Source organism: Alosa sapidissima, chromosome 11 (assembly GCF_018492685.1).
Source record: "Alosa sapidissima isolate fAloSap1 chromosome 11, fAloSap1.pri, whole genome shotgun sequence".
Classification (NCBI taxonomy): domain Eukaryota; kingdom Metazoa; phylum Chordata; class Actinopteri; order Clupeiformes; family Clupeidae; genus Alosa; species Alosa sapidissima.
Window position 1 is genome coordinate 11,692,604 of NC_055967.1, and position 19,589 is coordinate 11,712,192.

The 19,589-nt window shown below is 44.2% G+C and overlaps 3 protein-coding genes across 8 annotated transcripts in view; 1 reads left to right on the forward strand and 2 right to left on the reverse strand.

The window, feature by feature from the left end:
• The window catches only part of LOC121723425 (transmembrane and coiled-coil domain protein 3-like), a 32,301-nt gene that overhangs the window by 9,442 nt on the left and 3,270 nt on the right, over positions 1 to 19,589 (reverse strand). Inside the window, exons 1-2 of one of the 5 annotated variants that reach the window (XM_042109074.1) lie at positions 19,110 to 19,346; positions 12,389 to 12,494 (exon numbers count right to left, since the gene is read on the reverse strand). The exons of 1 other annotated variant lie outside the window; for it this stretch is intronic. The gene's annotated coding sequence lies outside the window, so the exon portion shown is untranslated. Of the gene's footprint in view, positions 1 to 4,010; positions 4,017 to 12,370; positions 12,495 to 19,109; positions 19,347 to 19,589 lie in introns of those variants that run through there. 3 more of the 5 variants (XM_042109073.1, XM_042109072.1, XM_042109076.1) reach the window with 3 other exon arrangements.
• On the forward strand, positions 1,488 to 7,495 carry LOC121723431. 2 transcript variants are annotated; one of them, XM_042109095.1, is made up of 6 exons: positions 1,488 to 1,571; positions 4,343 to 4,688; positions 5,544 to 5,738; positions 6,102 to 6,181; positions 6,290 to 6,344; positions 6,438 to 7,495. In XM_042109095.1, exons 2-6 carry the CDS (start codon positions 4,656 to 4,658, stop codon positions 7,212 to 7,214), a joined length of 1,140 nt encoding a protein of 379 aa, XP_041965029.1. In that variant the 5' UTR covers positions 1,488 to 1,571; positions 4,343 to 4,655; the 3' UTR covers positions 7,215 to 7,495. The 2 variants fall into 2 exon arrangements, with proteins under 2 accessions (XP_041965029.1, XP_041965030.1); XM_042109096.1 differs by lacking the exon at positions 1,488 to 1,571 and having other exon boundaries at positions 4,406 to 4,447; positions 4,597 to 4,688.
• LOC121723432 lies at positions 7,893 to 12,360 on the reverse strand. Its single transcript, XM_042109097.1, has 3 exons — positions 9,294 to 12,360; positions 8,658 to 8,793; positions 7,893 to 8,506 (listed from the first exon to the last, which is right to left on the reverse strand). The coding sequence occupies exons 1-3, from the start codon at positions 9,920 to 9,922 to the stop codon at positions 8,150 to 8,152; spliced, it is 1,122 nt and encodes a 373-aa protein (XP_041965031.1). The 5' UTR covers positions 9,923 to 12,360; the 3' UTR covers positions 7,893 to 8,149.

The following is a 19,589-nucleotide window of genomic DNA, read 5'->3' on the forward strand; positions in this document are numbered from 1 at the left end:
AGGTTAGTGTTCATGGAATATGTACTTATCAATGTGCATTTTAAGCCTTAAAGAAACTTTGTACTGTAACTAGATAATCTTTTCACTTGCCTAGTTGAGTAGACTAAGTTAGTTTTAATTGACGTGAATGAACGAATACTTCCACACCGGTGATTTCAAAGTAGCAAGAGGGGCTTTGATTTCGGTAGGTTGATGTGTATATTTTAACTGGCTGCAGCCTAAAATTAGAGGAGTGTTGATGCTGCAGTTCAGCACGTGCGTGTTTGTGCGTCTTGGCATACATGCTGGATGTGACATTGGGGGTGTGGCTGCATCGTCGATTCTACTTTTCAGTTTGAAGTTCGAGATTGAGATGTAATTTCGATCGATTTTGATATAAAATCGAAATCGTGACACCCTTAATTAAGAGATCATCTCCAAGACGTTCACTGGTCTCTCTGTCTTTTCTTTGCCTCTGCTGGGCTGTCTGTGTGTCCCGGTCACAATATAGACCCTTTCAAGAGAGTTCCATTATCAGCATCACAGTTGGCCCCACAAGACTTCCTTTTTAACATTCCATATGTTATCTTAATGCAGATGAAGTAGATTGGGAACCAAATAGAATGTTCAAGCATTGTTTTTGTTTTTATTGTTGAAAGGGTCTATAGCCATCTTTTAATTTAAATACAAGCCTTATTCTCACGAGGAACATGCTGTGGGTCTGACAGTCTATTAGGGATGTATGCAGCACCTACTACATTCTTCTTTCGCAAGCGCTCAGACTCCTACAGCACACAGCCCACAGAAGCCGGTCTTCATTCAGGATTAGGCCGAGGAGTCCGACGCGGTCATTTGCGTGATAAGTTATAATTTATTCACGAAAGCATGAAATCATCTCGTTAGCGCCCGGATCATTGCCCGATTAAGGCTGAGGGGGGAAGGGCGAAGCATCCCCAACATCTGTGTCATTTCAGGTCGGCTCCACAGCCGGATCCGTTACCAAACTGACCGTTACGCTTGGCATGGCTCGCACGGCCCCGGGAGGGAAAAGACACACCAGCCCGAGGGAATGCCTGCCACTGCTGTATTGGGGGATGGGGGGGGTAGCGTGTGTGTGTGTACAGTTAGTATGTGTGTGTGAGGTTTTTGAATCCAAGCATGTGCCCTTGATATAGTGGCATGCATAAACTGGTCAAATTATGGGCGAGCCAAAGGGAAAAAACACACAAAATAAGCACACCCACCCCCCAGACACAGACACACACAGCGTTGCCCCCATGTTCAGACATGGGGCTAAATCAACCTTTTCTTCTAGAGTTGAGGCACTGATGAAGTTCAAAAGGGGGACAGGAGTGATGTCGAGTGTGTGTGTGTGTGTGTCCTCAGATAACCTGAGCAGACAGGACAGACTGGGGGCTACAACACGTAGAAGGAGGCTGAACAAACATGGCACATGACTACCCCTCCATCCTATACTGACTGAATCAGGCCATCCTAACAGCAGGAGGGGAGGAGGAGGGTTAGGGTTGACAGTGAGAGTTTACATAATGACTGGCTGACGGCACGGGACTTTTCTGCTGCAAACTAAGGAGGTGAGATGGGTGCTGTTGCCAAAGAGGCATCGGGGCGCTCCGAGCCTCCCACGAATCTTTTTCAAATTTACTCAGGGGGATTTGATGGTATATAAGTATAAGTCATTGTTTCCCACAGAATTGAATTGTATTTGTGGTGGTAGGTTTGCAGAATTAACTTGAATGCAACAGTTTTTAACAAATTAGTGCAGCGTGGTTATGATTCTAACCAGGTTTAAGCACAATTTAGTACAACCAGGAAACTCATTGTGTGGTGGTAAATGTTGATATTGTGGTGGGCCGCCACAAATAAGTCAATGTATGGGAAACATAGTATAAGTATATATACTTTTTTGATCGCGTGAGGGAAATTTGGTCTCTGCATTTAACCCAATCAGGGAATTAGTGAAACACAAACAGCACACGGTGTACACACAGTGAGGTGAAGCACACACTAATCCCGGCGCAGTGAGCTGCCTGCTACAACGGCGGCACTCGGGGAGCAGTGAGGGGTTAGGTTCCTTGCTCAAGGGCATTTCATCCGCGGAACCGGCAACCCCCCAGTTACAAGTCCAGAGTGCTAACCAGTGGGCCACGGCTGCCCACTAAGTAAGATGTAAGTAAGATGGATGAGGTTTCCTTCATCACCTTTCAAAGAATGCAAATGAAGCTATCACTGAAGACATCAACTTGGGCACATAGTGAAGTCAGATGACTGTCATTGTTCGCGTTTCAATACCTCAGGATAGATGTCAATGATATTCGCCATTCAAATACAAAACCAAATAATGCAAGATAATAATATTTCTAAGAGGTATTATAGAAGCAGTAGCAAAAGCCAGCCATTCCCTGTATTCCCATATTGCTGAAGCCTGCCTGCATTCAAATGACTTGTCCAATAAAAGCACACATCTGATAGTGTGTCAGCTGTGTCAGGAAACCCATTTCACCGCCGCCAAGCCCTCATTTGGGATTTTCATTTTCACAATGTCACCAAACCAACTTAATGGATGCGTTCTCCCCTGGGAAGTGAAAGGCACTGCCAGCCTCGACCTCCCAGGCACTCGCTCTGGTGCACCAATCTCAAGAGAACATTTCATCATGACAGTGATTACTGTACATGTATTAAATGGCTCAAATTGATGAAATTGATGGTCATTAATGTACAATTTCTGTGTCATAATTTAACTAACCAAAAATACCTCTTAAATTTACATCTTTAATTCTGTGGAGCCAGACATCTATTGTAGAGAGACGACAGTCCAGTATATTACATTACAAACACATGCACGTTAGTCAACGGCCTGTCATGATGGAATATGGCCTGGATATGGGTGGAAGTAATGCATGTGTTTATGGTGCTTCGAATTTTTCGAATTATAGCATTATACCTTCTGTGGACACAAGGAGACTAGTAGCCACCAAGAGGAAAAGAATGCAGTCTTCCACTGTCATTCTCTATACCGGTCAGGGTCAAAATGGCTTTAAACACTAACAGCTATCAGCATCCATGCAGCTGAAAGGCTCTGGGTAAGCCTCTCCTCATAGAATGTGATATACAGACTGGCTTGAGAAGAGACTTTGAGGAAACACAGATAAGTTTAAGAACATCAATCATCTGCCGGCCTGTAGGTTCTCTCAGATGATCTTCAGAAGGCCTTGCACTGGAACCTCTGTGCCAGGAACACAGGCAAGAACACACACGCACGAATGCACGCACACAAACACACAAAGCAAGTACCGTATTTTCCAGACTATAAGTCACACTTTTTTCATAGTTTGGCTGGTCCTGCGACTCAGGTGCAACATATATATATTTATATATATGGTTTTTTCCTCTTCATGACACATTTTTTGACTGGTGTGACTTATACTCCGGTGCGACTTATAGTCCAGAAAATACGCTAAACACTTCCATGTAAATGCCTGCCTTAGATGGAATGGGTTGGTTTTGTGGTTGATTTCACTGTGCAAGAATTCCACACACACACACCAAAACTAACACACCCCTTCAAACCAACACCAAAACTAACTGAAATACTCTCACTTCATATCACACACACACAACCTCGGCTACTGCTTGACCACAATAGCCTACGTGCACAGCGTGGCAGGCAACGTTCGATTTCAACAGGAGGTCGGCACTTCCGATTCCGGTCTGGCGTTAACGTCCAGTTAAGCTTGTCTACTGTCAGTCACCGAGATTGAGAAATGGCTTCAGCTATTTTTACTAGATGTCTGCAGGACCTTCCACGTCTTACTGTTAATGACATTCACCGCATCGTTGATTCATGTTCAACTACTCCGGCGTCTAAGAGGAACAAGGGTTTCAAGCTCTACATTTCATCTTACATTCACAACTATCATAACACCCCCAATTATCACCACTTTTGTTCAGAAATTCTAAAAACAACGATGTTTTTTAACACTTCAAAATAACATTTACTAAATGAACCTTACATTTTTCAGTAGCCATAGTTGTGTAGATTTGAACAAAATCTGGTTTGGTTCTTAACGGGAGCATTTACTGCCTGAAATATCCGATTTTGTTTACCACGCTCGGAGTTATAGTGCTGGCCTGATGGGTCGCCTATTTACACCGTTTCAACGGCACATGGACGGTTAGACCGAGAATTCTCGTCGTGAAATTAAAATTCCACTGGAGCTCCAAGCGGTTGTGTACACGCAGCCTTACAACACTGTTTACAGCTCCTCGAGTCACGGTAAAATGTCATTTTTGGTACATAGCTAATTTAGATACACCTATGTTGTGCGTGGTTGCGTTTCTATAGGAGTCCGCTGTCTTGGTTTGTATAGAAATGGATATTAAGTGACACATACACGCAAGACGGTGGAAATACGGGACCGGTGGAAATAGGGGGAGTTACGATATGAAGGTAAGTTAGCCACGCTATGCTATTTCCAATATTAGCATGTTAGCCAGGGTTTGCTTTGTATTTATTATATTTTTATTATATTGTATTTATTATATTTTGTTGTCTTGTCTTTGTGGTGCTAAAAATAAAGTAATTAATTCTGTCCGCAGTCTCTAATAAAGATCAGGGTACAGGCGAGGTTATCATCAGGGCACTGTGCCATAGGTCGATGAAGAAGTCGGAGAAACCCCACAGTTTGAGTGTATGGTGAAGCTAGGGATAAGTTAGCTAATGTTAAGACAGTTTCTGTTACATGGCTTTCGCAACCCAGCGTTCACGTTCACGGGGATTTAGCAAGGGTACAAGTTAAGTTTAACCCTGTTCATAAAGAATAGCTTGAGTTTACCTTGCTGGTCCCCACTGGGTTTTAACTTTGTTTCTGACTGCATTTTTGATAATCGTTTTTGAAACATTCACCTTCTTGCGCTAACACTATCATTAAGCTATTTTAACCCAGTGTTACTGTTGTTTCTGGGGGGTTCAGCTAAGGCCCATACCAATTAAAAACAAACACGTTCTATGCCATGCAGTTTTACTGCATTTCCTATGCAGAAAAAACTGTTATTTAGACATGGAAAACGCCATACACTAGGCTATACTGCACTACTGCAGAAGTGCAGTATTTTGCAAAAACATGCAACAACTTCATCAAATAACAAAACTTTAATGGAATCAGTAATCAAAGTAGACAGGACTGGTAAGTTTACTTAACTGGGCTCCCCCTGGGTTATTGCTTTCTTGCACTCTTGCTTTCTTGTTCATGTTTGACTCATTGCGTTAAGCTGCAGTCCAGAGGTAAAATAGGTCATCACATTGCCATTGAATTAAATTCAGGATGTTGATTTCAGTTGGTAAAGTTTTATAAGACAATGCACTGTAATCATAATATTGTATATTTTTAATGTATACAATATTTGTGTTGTGTTACATGTTTGTTTAATGTATACAATATTTGTTTTGTAGGTATAATTTGCATCCTTAAAGAATGAGTGTACAATGATCAAGCCAAGATAAACAAGTATTTATAAGTATGTACTAAGACATTCTGGTTTTGCAGGTGGTCCTGAAGGAATCAAACCCTGTGGAGCTGATGCATCACAGATGCTCATGCATTGCAGGAGCAGCCCTATGCAACCACTGTGTTGCTTTGTTGTTCCAATCCGCACATTACAGCCAGCTGAATTTGTCTGTGGTACCTCCTGTGTTATGCTGTACTGAGGGAGAACAGCAATGGCACAAGCCTAGAACTTTGGTAAGTTAAAAAGAAGGTAGAGCATGATACACTATGATCTTACACCAATAGTACTAATATATTTTTCCTGCACATCTGTTACACTACCATTTATTTTATCCTTTATACTCTTTTTTTTCTTTATTGCACAGAATCTTGTATAGATTATTATTTGTATATAATGTTGATAAGTGCCTTATATTGTCTATTGTTATGTTGCCGTATGAGCCTATAGTACTTCTTGCCCACTGAATGTATACTACTGCATGTTTTGGTTGTATGTTTAGACAGCTAACATCTACCGTTTTACACCACTAACATCTATAATTTTACACCACTAGTTGGCAATATGTTTGAACTACAACAAATTGCATATCACAATAGGGTGTTAAGCCAGGCCCAGTGGATGGGATGACAGTACTGTCTGCTAAACCAAAGGAGAGAGCAACAAATGAAGGTGTAAGGTAAAATCAGAGTATTGCTGTTTCATTGCAGTATGTCACACTAATATATGGATTCAAATATGTAGATGACTCATTGCATCTTTGGACTCTGTTTTTTACTTCACACAGGAGCACACTCTACAAAGGCCTAACAGGGGATTTACCTGACCTTTCCGTCCTTCGGGTAAGTAGGGATAAAGCTATATCAACATTATCATACCAGCTGAAAATATAAATTTAGACATGTTGCTAACCAGTAACATTGTTGCACTTTTAGGTGACGGAAGTGTACAACGATTTCCCTGCAGCTGAGGTGCCGATGATCTGCAGCATGGGCATCACCTGTGAGATCCCTTTGGTCGAATCCGCCCTTGGCATGGTTCAGGCTGGAAGCCCTTTATCATACCAACAACCAGCTAGAGCCAGGAGAGACTTGTCCTTCCACTCTGCACCACCACGTCCATCTCTGCCACTTGATAATTATCACCTGCCGCCATCCACTTGTGTGTTTGTGTGTACCGAGTCTGAGCAGTTACATCTAAAAAGTCTAGCGGTAAACTGGGACATGGTGCGTAAATTTGAATGTGCAACAAGAGTGCAAAGTAAATGTGCAGAATGGCATGAGCTCAGGAAGCCAAGAGTGACTGCATCACGGTTCAGGGAGATCTGCCAGGTTAAAGAATGTGCCGAAGACAGTCTGGCTAAACGGATACTTCAGGGAACCCGACAAACAGCCGCTATGAAGAGGGGAATCGAGTTAGAGGCGGATGCTATTTGGGAATATTGCCGAATGAAGCAGGTAAACCACTATCCCTGTGGATTAGTCATTCACCCAGATGCCCCTTGGCTGGGGGCGTCTCCAGATGGCTTAATTTTTGACCCTTCTGAATCCTGTGAGTTCGGTCTAATAGAAATGAAGTGCCCTAATGTCAAAAGCTATGTTGATTGTCCATACCTCCAAATGAGATCAGGCCAGTTAGAGCTTAAAAAAATCACATGCATATTACTGGCAAGTGCAGGGGCAGATGTTAGTAACAGGCATGAACTGGTGTGATTTTGTCGTGTCAGCTGAAGATGATGTCTTCATCCAAAGAATCTATAGAGACACTGATGTTTTGGATGTAATTAGACCTAAAGTAGACAGGTTCTACTTTAATGTTTACATGCCGGCTTGTCTGCAAGTTGTTTAAATATGTCAAATTGAAATCTAAAATAATATTCTTTGTGTAAATAACTGTAAATAATTGTAAATAACTATACTGGTGTGTGTATGTCTAAGGGAGGATGAATTAAACATGAGGTAGCTGATTTGACTAATAAAGAGCTTTGATCTCAGATTTAAAACCAATGTTTTGTATTATTAGCCATATCATTTTACTAGTTTAAAAAATGACAAAAAAACTGATTTGTGGACTTCAAACTTGGGGTGGTTGGGGGTACATGGACATACATATTTACATTGGCATGGGGGTACATGGACATATTTACACAGGCTTTAGTTTACAAAGCCTGTGTAGGGGGGGGGGGGGGGTACATGGACATACATATTTACATTGACATAGGCATAGGGGTACATGGACATATTTACACAGGCTTTAGTTTACATTTCAAATGTCCATGCCTTCACCAGAGGTCCATTCTGATAATTCGAGAGCAAACAAGCAACTGTGAACAACTGGTTAATACTTCCTGATATGGAGAGAGGGATGGTAGTGTCAAAGAGTTTGTTTTCTTTCACTCTTCTAATCATCCTCTCCACGTGCACCCTTAGTCTTGCGATGGACTGGGTCTGCAATACATCCCTTTCTGGCATCTGAGCCCTCTGAGAGACAAAGGCAGGGCGATACACAGTCCCTGGCACAAGGTCGTCTACAAGAAAACCTTTGTCGACCATTATTGCAGTGTTAGGATCTAATAATGTTGTGATGCCCGACTGACGGAAGACTTGCCGGTCACTCATGGACCCTTCAAAGAGCGTTGACACAAATGTCAGGGGGACATACCTACCATCGCCTTAAAAGTACAGTGGGACTTGTACGTGGAGAAAACTTCACTCTGGAGGAGCAGAGATGAGGGAGTCTGACACCGTAGTTCAGTGCAGTCAAGGATGATGTTTGTGTCACTGTAGTTACCATCAAATGCTTGAGGAAGATTGGCCTTAACAGCTGTAGGAGACATCCAGATGCAGATAGAACCGAGAAGGCTGTAGAGAAAGTTTGCCCAGGTAACGATAATTCGGCTAACTGTTGTTCGATGGATGTTAAACCTGTGACCCAGCTCCCTCTGTGTACAGCCGGTGGAAAGGTACGTTAAGAACAGGAAGAGTTCATCTATTGGCAGCAGCTTCTGGGGGAGAAACGCATAAGGATTTAGTTAAAGGATTCAAGGGAGATTATGTTTTACAACACAGAAAAAGCATAACCTAAAACATATTTGTTTCTTATCTTATCAGCTTATGTGCTTATGTGTCTACAGTATATTGACTGGGGGAACTTACCGTTGGTCTGGTTAATGGGCTCTCGGTTATTGTGCTGGCAACATAGTTTTTCCTTGCCCTTGTTACTCTAACCATTTTGGTTGTTGCTGCTTCAATCAGATCCCAGAATGCCATCAAATGCCGGTAAGAAGGGAATCTAAAATACAGTTAGGAAACTGGAATTAGGTGTCCTGTCTTACATGATCAAGGAGGGCAGACAGCAATTTTGTAAGACTGGTATTAAGCAGGCACATGAATGTCTCCCTTTATACCCCATTTGGGTAGTATGTAGGCCTATGTTTGTCTGGATGTTTGGTTTCCTTGTATGTACGTGTAGGCTACATGCTACTGGACACCTTTATTTCTTCTCTATCTATCTATCTATCTATCTATCTATCTATCTATATACCTACCTACCCACCTGTCTGTCTGTCTGTCTGCCTGCCTGCCAGTCTGTTTGTTTATCACACACAATCAATGCGTGGCGAACCCTGGTCAGTCTAGCCTCAGCCCAGGTCACCATGCACACTTTCATTTTTGACAGCCACAAAACAAGCCAAGTAAACAGGCAAAGAAGACAAGCTTTGAAGCCTCTTAGCAGTGACTAGTTAAAAACTCTTCAAATTAAAATGTGTAGGCTAAATGTAGAGTTCGTACCTGGTGTAATATCGGATATCCTCTGGCGATGAAGAAAAACGCTGGAGTCCAAATGACTGCAGATGACATGACTGCAGTTGCTCCCTTAGGGCCTCAAGCTCCCTCACCATATCCTCATACACCTCCCGGTTCACACACAGTGTAGGGCTGGCTCCGTAATCATGCTCCACAACCATCGGGACCGTGACAGGTTGCTCTAGCTCTTCAGGGAGGTTCTCATCTGTCGGGACAGGTTCAGGTGGCAGCGGACTTGTTGATCGAGTGCAGCGCTCCCAAACACCGGGCCGGGTTTGAACGGTGCTGTAGTTGTTCCATTCAAACAGAGATGGGACAGAGCCTGACACTAAAACTCGTCTGTTCGTATCCGTTTTCATGATTTGGTGACTTTCGAAATGACGGCTGCATACTTTTGTGTGCGGTGTGACGGTAAATGCTGATCTTCTGATTTCATGGACCCACTGCGCCCGAAGTGTTGAGTCTTTAGGAAACTTGTGAAAAATAAGTTCGCTGTTGTACCGACTAGATGCCGAACACTGTGGCACACAGCAGTGGTCATTTGAACCACTTGCCCTTCTCATAAATTTAAAGGAATTCCTAAAAGATGACTTGTTTTTCTGTACTGCACTCATATTGTAGCTTGACAACCGATGACAACAAATCACACCGGAAGTAGAAGTGCCACCCTCCTGTCAGATCGAACGTTCGGTTAAGACGCTGTGCACGGAGCGAATTACACAGAAAACGGAACTGAGATGGCACTTCATGGTGCAGCTGCAGCAGAGCCCCCCTCCCTCCTTGGCCATTAAAATGCTATTTAATTTTATGCACCCTGCTGATGCAAAAAGCAATTCAGTTATTGTGGCAGTAATGGAGGAGAAAAACTAAATGAAACTGAAAATGATGCTAATTTGTTTTTGAAATGCATGAGGCTATTCTAACTAGCTGAGACAGTCGACGACTCGGTGGGACATGCTGTAGGACCCTTTCTAAACCATAACCTGGTACTACAGTGACCGTGATGATGCTTTATCTAAACCATAACCTGGTACCACAGTGACCGCGATGATGCTTTATCGGTCTAACCGACATCTATATTCTGGGTGACCCTCAGAGATCTATTTCTGTCGCTCACTTCAGTGCACTTGACCAGTGGACGTATGGCGTCAGCAAGAGAGAAAGGGGGAGCGGTGAGCATTAAATGAAAAAGATACCCAAATCAGGAAGCATAATACTAGACAGTTTGCAGATGGGGAAAAGTGTCCTCTTCTCAGTGAAAGGCTGGTGGTGCGCTGGTGGCTGTAGTGTCTCTGTTTGCTGCGTTGAGGCCTGTTCGGGTGATTCTCTCCCCTGAGAGCCGTGGATGTGCACTGATGTCTTGAGACTAACACAGCGTGAAGTCCAACTGCCAATGTCCTCAAAGGTCGCCCGAGGAGAGACACAGCTTCGACCGACTGAGCTCTGCAGAGAGCAGTGCAAACCCACACATGTACACACATGGTTACACACACACACACACACACACACAAATCGACACCCGAAAGAGAATAAAACAGAAAACACAGCCTAATAGAAGGGAAGCCACAAATGAACGTGCCTAAAGAACCAACGCGGTGACTAACCCAAACCTCCACTCAGCACCTAAACCCAACAAGCTAAGCCAAACATCACACCCACACCCACACCCACACACACACACACACACTGCTTTGGATTTGCATTTGTGTTTGAATGGCTGCCCCATAAAGCTGATCTGAACATGCAGCTTTAGGGAGGCAGGTGAGGGGAACAGCTATTAGCCGACCTGCCGGCACACAGCCTGTAAAACCTCAAAGTGACCTTTCCCAACAGGGCCTTCCTCTCTTTTCTTCCCTCACCAGGTCCTCTGCTCCCTTCTTTCCTTTCCTCTCCCTTTCATTTTTCTGACTCCTTCCTTCTCTCTTTCTGTCTCTCCACAGGACGCTGATTAAGGGAGCTGTTTACAACAGACTGAACAAGACCACCCCACCCTCCAACACACACACACACACACACATGCACACACACACACACACACACACACACATGCCAGCATGGCTTCACACCACCAAGGACAGAAACAAATAGCACTGTGTTTCTCATTTATCTGCCAGAGGCACCACTGGATGGGTCCTTATGGCACGACTCTCTTACGCAGCTGTAGCGCGGTGGAAAAATAAAGCCAACGACAACATGTCAACACAACAGGACATGAGCTCCTTAACTCCAAACATTCACGGCTACTAATAATCTCATCACTGACACTATCTGGGTATGGACTCCTCCACTAAAGCCATGTGGACTGTGGCCCTGAACACAAACCATTTAATTGAACTGTGATTTAACGAAAGTCCCATTACCTGCCTGACTTCATCCAGTAACCCATTCCAACCGAGCCAAACCAGCAATCCATCTTCTTCTAATAGCTTTCTTGAAGAGGGCACTGAGGCAGTCAGACCTGATCGGTTACAGGCTAATTCACAGCACTCTCTCTCGTTGGCTCGCACTCTCAGTCTAACTGAGCCTTTGCCTGATACACATTGAAAGAGATTCGATTCTGCCACCAAGCAAGGCAAACACGAACCATCCAAAAGAATGGAGTCTCATCAGTTTGTCTGGTCCCCTCAGGGAGGAAGATATGATGCAGCAGTTTCACCTGAATTACCCCTTTCTTGGGAGATCTGGCCTCCTCAGAAGATGCAGTTACTCGCCCAGGCAACACTTCTTGAAGGAATGCAAAATGAAACTTGACACACAAACGTATGCGCGCACACACACACACACACACACACAAGCACAAGCACAAGCCCTGAATACAGAACATCCACCTATTACAGCTAAGGCGGCAGCAGCAGCAGCTGCCCCATCCCCACTGTTGATCAGAGAGAACAGTAAATACTTATCAGGCCAGGCAAACAAATCTGCTGCTCTGCAAAGTCCATTACAAAAGGACACTGGTGGCATTAATCTGCAGCGTGTGGGGCTCGTGCCGCAGCATGTCAATGATTCGAGCAGGCGCGCGTGGGTGTGGGTGTACACAATATAAAAAGAATAATGCTAACCTCATTTCTCCCTCTTACCTCGCCTAACCTGGAAAAATCCGGGCATTTTCACCCCCAGTCTGTTTAGGCAACCAAATGTTCAGTGGGAGTTCAGGGATTTAGACGGTGACAGCTGAGGGCAGAGCTGGACTGGATTGAATCCAGACCGCAACATAAATGCAGAGAGAAAGAGAAAGAGATAGAGATAGGGAGACAGAGATATATAAAAAGACAGAAAGAACGAAAAAAAGAAATAAAAGGGGGGTAGATTAGATACACGATATTAGATTAGAATGCGTTCAGTCGTCTCTCCCCTTCCCCCTCAACTCCTGATCTGGAAATCTGCAGATTAATTAAAAAACAAATCAAGCTGTGAGAAGGAGCTTTTGTCAGAGGAGTCCGAGGAGTCTTCGTCGCCACTGACGTCAGCAAATTAGTATTTAATAATGCTGGTGTTCACGCTTCAGATGAACTGATGGGGACTCCAGGACGGATAATATTCCTTTAGCATGAATTGTCGTCATTGGGCCATTCACATGAATGAGGGCAATGACTGAACAGTGGTCATGCTTTCCCCATGTAGTTATGCCTCACGCGTAAACACAACCTTCCTTCCTTCTCCGAAGCAGTAAACTTCATGCTGGTGGCTCACTGCCAAACAGGTTTTTCCCTGGGAAGACTTCTCAGTAAGTAGCCTCCAGGAACAGGTGTGGGTCACCTGAGCCCTTCTGCATCCGGCGTACCGAACCTGGTCTGGCTTCTGCTCCACGCACGGCTGGAAAGCACCTGTGACTTGTTTTGGTGTGACTCATCATGCGTTGGGGCTTACCAGGCTGGATTTTATGATAAGCTCAACAATTTGAATGGCTCTTGAAACTACGCGTCAGGTTTCAGTGCATGCCACACAGCCAGGATGATACTGAATGTGGCCCTTGTGATAATTGAACAGTTCATTCACGGAATTGTGAGCACATTCTTTTTAGCTCTGGGGGAGTAAAAAGGATTTTCTGCTCGTTTGCTACGCAGAGATAGCATACAAGCACAGAGGGCACATACTGAGCACTATCACAGATCTTGGCTCTGAAAGGAGCAGGCTCTATTGAAATCATAACTGATGGCTGGGAAGAGGCTTTCAGCGTGCATGACTGCCTTTTATCTCAGTGAAAAAAGGGCTTGCTTTGGAGGTGTCACAAATCTTAAGAGGGCATTACGCTTGGGAGGGCTATAAACATGACAGACTGTGGCAGCAGGTCTTTTCCAACTTTGCGAACAACAGAGCTTCCCGTCGACTGTTTGTGGTCCTCAAAAACTTGAATGTATACACAAGACCAGTCGCAGTGGTTCAATATCAAGTTTCGGGAATAGAGAGAAAGAGAGAGAGAGAGAAAGAATGAAAGAGAGAGAGAGAGAGCAAGAGAGCAACAGAGAGTGAGACAGAGGAAGCCTTTCACGGCCTGCTGCTTCAGACAAACCAGCCGTTCAATGCTCAGCCCTCCAGCCGGCCTCCGCATGTCCCTGGCCCGAGCTCTCTTGTCCTCTCCCCTGAGGAACCCTTTCATCTTGCCCTCATCATCTCCAGCCTCCACTAGAACTGAGACTGAAGATCATATCAACCGCCTTCCATAATATGGCCTCTACACTCCATAAGCCAACCTCCTCCCCCGCCATCACCAGCTTCTCTCTGTAGCAGACTGCTTCTACGTGACCTGAATGTCTCAGAACAACAGAAGCAGCAGGCTGAGGTCCAACTACTACATACATTTTACTAGAGCAAAGGTTGGACAGGTTACAAAGGTGTACAGGTTGATGGCTTTCAGTAGGCATCAGGACTGAAAATTAAACTGCAATGAGGAGCTAAAGGACTCATCATCATGACTAATTACAGAAAGGAAGCAAATTGTTGCCCTGTGCCTTGGTGGAAGCCTTTGAAGTGCTAGTTTGGATGGCTGAGTCGCCCTAAAAAAAGCCTTGTAAGCCCCAAGTTAGCACATGAAAGTCCATGCACTGCCAATAACATTAGGTGTGTGAAACGGTTTTGTTATCGTCCCAGGCAGCACTCGCAGTGGCGGCTGCTCAAGCATGCAGACAGCGCAGAGTGACAGGCAGACAGGCAGGCAAGCGTGCTGATTTTGTCCCGGTGCACTGTAATAGCAGCCTAGGTTACATTCAGAGGAAAAATGACTACCCTTTCAATGGAATGGAGTGGAAAAAAGATGCTATCTGCAAAAATCATACCAGCTGATAAAAAGATCACACATTTTCAGATCTCTAAGCCGGTCTGTTTGCTCTCAAAATATTTTCCCTAGTACGGGGGGAGGAGAGGCAGACAACAAAGCAATATGCCTGCACTATAACAGCAAAAAGTACCACTGATACAATCCAGCTAAACTTGCTTGCAGCCTTAGAGGCATGTACACACCAGTCGAAACCATTTGTTTTTGAAGCCTGTGGGATGACTACACAACACTTCAGGCAGCTCAGAGTCGAGAAACGTGCCCAGACCAGTTGGGGCTGTGGAATGTGAGGCTTAATAAATGGAAAGAGATAAATCTGTAGACCTCAGTAAATCAGAGAGGAGCCGGGAAGCAGGGGTCCATTGATGCTTCGAACGTGATAAACAACCCAAATGTACCAGCAAAAAGTCGCCAGTGAGAGGGAGACACTCTTAAATCACACCAGACCACCATGACACTCTTCTGTCCCTCTTTCTCTCTCCAATTCTTATCAATATGCATATGGCTAGTACCATCTGAATTAAGATAAATCTACTTATGGCTTTGGCACTGCTTCAGGTACCCGAGGGGAGGGACCAAGTAGAATGGACAAAAAGCTTAAAAACTGCAAGGCAGGTTTTTGTCTCCAAGACATTTACACTCTCATACAGTTAATGAGCGCTAATAAAAGCATTGTCAACGCTGAGAATTTTAATCATGGCCCCTCCAGTCCACCATTACGGGCACCAACAGCTGGGAGCAACAGAGGAGAAAGACTTCCTCCAAAAACCTCCACCAAAATGTCTGTAAACACACACACACACACACACACACACACACACACACACACACACACAACAGAACTGATTAGCCATTTGAGTTATTGCCTGGCTCACAACCTGGCTGACAGGCAGGCTTAGGTTTTATGTAAGAACTGTTTTAATGAGGTTGTCAAAGTCCCTCCTCAACAAGTGCCTTTGGCTGCGGTTTTGTCATGCCTTCTGGTATCAGATGGTCATGTGTGGGTTTGAATGGCCCTCTGTAGAGGATTGTATAGTCATAGGAAGATAGGAGGATAGCCCACATGACATGTGGGGAAACATTCAAAACATTATTGTCTCCTTCTTAATACAAACCATAAACAAACTCAAGCTCATGCTCATGCTTCATACACATACCAGAAACCACTGGGGCAGTGCAGAGCGTGCATTATTAATAAACTTGGGAGTTTTGATATTACACACGGCTACCTGTCAAAACACTACGTTTAAGAGGGTCAGAGAAACACAGGGAGGGGGAGAGAGAGAGATGGGATGACACACTGGGTGCCTGCTCCGCTCAAAGTGCAGACACAGACACAGAGCAGAGAGAGAGAGAGAAAAAGAAAGAGACAGAGAGAATGATGAATGCCCCCCCCCATAAGCCCACAGCTATCTAGACAGCCCAGCTTACACCCTCCAGGAGAGTACATTCCTCCCACCCACTCATTCTTACAAAACACACAGCCACTCATTCTTAGAAAAGACACAGCCATCACATAGATCGGGTCTCATGCATGCGCACAGCTGGATGGGCCATTGGGTCATGAGCAGCCAATGGGTTGTGCATTGCATAGTTCGTCTGTAGAGGGCCCCTTCTAAACCCACCCATTATGGTACCTCCCTCCTCATCTTACTAGGAAAACATCCATGAACTAGAGACTTTCAGTGGGGGAGCACAGAGAGCCTTGCCAGGTAAATAACCCAGAAATCCATGAAGACCCATACACACACCTATTCTCTCTCTCTCTTTTTCTCTCTCTCTCTCTCTCTCTCTCTCACACACACACACACACACACACACACACACACACACACACACACACACACACACACAAGCAGGAGTTCCCATGAGAAAAAGGAGGCCTCCACACCAAGAGACACACAAATCACACTTTGAGCTCTAGAGAAGATGGTGACCTGGGTGTCGACAGCCCCTCTATCTCCCCAATGCCTGGTCAGTGAGGGGCTTCTACTTAATGCTGAGTGACCTCTGGCTCATTCCCAGGGGCCCCGTCTGACAGCCCTGGCCAAATAAACTAATCAATAACCTATTACCCTGCGTCACTGCTCCCTCTGCTTTGAGGAACAAACATGGCAGGGCTGAGTGAAGTTTCAAGATAGAGAGAGAGAACAAGAAAGAGAGAAAGAGAGCAAGAGAAACATGAAGAATTTAGAGACAAAGACAGTGCGCCCATTACACTCGCACATGCGGGTAAAAATGATGGCGTGCGCGTGCAAATAAATATTTAGGCGCACTGGTGCGAATGACTTCTAACCATGTCAGTGTTTGTCTACAAAATACACCGCAACATCGAGGAACATTACTGGTGCAAACCATAGAATCACGTCACAAATGCAGCATAAAAACTACACCTCCCATCAACGTTAGTTGTGACTCGCTAGTAGTCACTTCTATCAAATCCAAGAGCGCGCAGAAAAAGCGGAAAGTTAGACTAGCCAGCCAAGATGCAAATTAGTGCTTCTATCCTCCGAATTCATCGGATATAGGAGGAACAGGATGAGATTCTGAGAATGCAGTGAGAGAAGGAAAGGTAATCTAACATGCCTTTTAGCCCAGTTGACATATTGGCTGCAATATGCAAAATATACAATCAACTGTTTTAGTAGTAGTATTAGGCAGTATGCAGTCAGATAGGTCACCATGGGCATATTTGGCATATTAGCTACATATGGATTCACAAATAAATAAATTAGCCTACATTTGGCAGGATACTTGATATACAGGCTAAATGCAAATATGGCAATGTATTATATTATTTTACATTAACAAAATGTAGGAAAATAGAACAGACTGAAAATAAAGTAGGCACTGATCTTTAAAATCCTGTTTCCTGTAGCCTAAATGTTGTCAGTCATTCTTAATATTCGCAATTGGTGCACTGGCATGTTTAACTGTTAGCTGGAGTGTAAAGTTAGATTATGTGTAAGTTAAGTACAGAACTGACTGTGCGCCCAAATTTTTGTCTGTGCTCCTACATTTTTTAACTTGGGCGCACAAGTGCTCCTGGAAAAAAATGTTAGTGTAGAGCCCTGCATAAAATGAAGCCAATTTTGTCTTCAGAGCTCCAGACAGTCCTTATTGCACTTGCGTATATAAAGAAAGGCTAGGGAGTGACATCCTCCAACCCTCATTCATTAATGACAATGGCCTAGTTTAAGTACTTTCACTGTTGCCTGCACTGTTGCCTGGCCTTTAAACAGGTGTCAAATGTTAACACAGTGTTTAGAAAGGTGCTTGATGTTCGGAATGCAGGTTGCTCAACTAAGGCTGGGAAAAGGCTTCCATGAGGCAAAAAGGAGACATTAGACAAATCAGCATTGTTGCTTGAATGTTACATCACTGGCCTCTCACCCCACTGTGGCTGAACTGAAGCTGGTGGCTGCCAGCACTATGTCTGAGTCTTTGGTTCCAAATTTGAGGAAACGTCCCTTGCGCAGTGCGACACCATGTGCGATGAGATCAATCAAGGCTTTATGCAAGTCCAGGATGGTAGATAGACTGAGCCCTCTCATGTGATGTCAGGGCCATTTAGCGCCATCATTCATAACTAAACCCCTAAGCAGACGTCTGGCACAAGGCTGATGTACAGCACAAACTAACAGAGAAAACATAACGAGACTAATGTGGGCAATTAAGGCACTGCACGCCATGACCCCTCAGGGACTCTACTGACTCTCCACGAGCCCACAAACCACAAGGGCCATCCAATCCCTTCCAACATTGGAATGCATCAACCCACTGGTGACATTACTTGGGGCTTCAACATATTGATGACACTGCTGAACTCCACAATTTGGGAGTCAAAGTTTCTCTTCTTTGATGAATGATGTGCTGTGATGATGCATGGGCTTACATGAAATATTGTGGCACCTCTCAGATGCCAAATAGAATTTAATGGCATTTCATGGAGAGAATCAGTATCACTACTGAAGTCAGGAGTCTGATAAAAAAAATCCCTGGTGTTTTCTGAAGATCTCAAATGAATTTAATGTGCAGCTTGACCACTAAAATAGGATTAGTAGGCTATTTAGTCAGTCAGGTGGTTCTTCACATTTATTGGTCGGTTCATATTGTTAAAACATTTGTGGGGGGAAAAACACTGAGTGAGACAATGTGAAAATGAGACTCTTAGGATCTTCCATAAGACTGACAGCCCTTTGTAATGATCAGATAGAATAGGATAAGGTATTCGAATAGGCTACGGGTTTGAGAAATGTAGACTAGGCCTATAATATTAATACTTCTTTTTGATGGACCACGAGACTGACTCAGTTCTACATGCCAAGAGTTAGCAGCCAACAAACAACAGAGCATTGCGCGTATTATTCCCTTAACCCATAAGGATAAATCAAGTGAACAAGTCAATGTCATTTTCTAGCATGAATTCCAGAACAACACGGATGATCATGACTGTCACAACCTCTCACTCTCTCTCTCGAACACAATACAGCAACATTGGTACCAAAATCAGACCAAAAACTTACCGCTAGGTCTCTCCTGCTATTATTTCTTCACTTCTGCTAAAGTTCTTCCCTTAACGGAGACGGCACTTGACATAATCAGTGTTTGACGCTGGCGAAACTCATGGCGGTAAATTACAGTTACGGGCAATTTACGTCGCATTCGCAAACTGTCTAATTGTTATCTGACTACATTCTTTCACTGCTGCGCTCAACATCAGACTCGTACGCTTTCTCAGAGTTCCAAGACAATGTGCGACTCACCACGCCCATTGAGTCCTGTTAAGGGAGAAGAGGCGGGGTTAATACGTTCAATTTCACAACCAATAGCTTCAGCAGTTATGTATCTTTCCAAGTGTTTTGGTGCTTTTAAATAATAACTGTTATAATGTGTAAAGAATGCGAACAGGCATACGTTTGATATAGTCAGTGGGTGTAAAGGCTTTCATGGACATGGTAAGCCAACACCAGGCTAATCATGTGTGGCTTAAAGATTCTACTCAC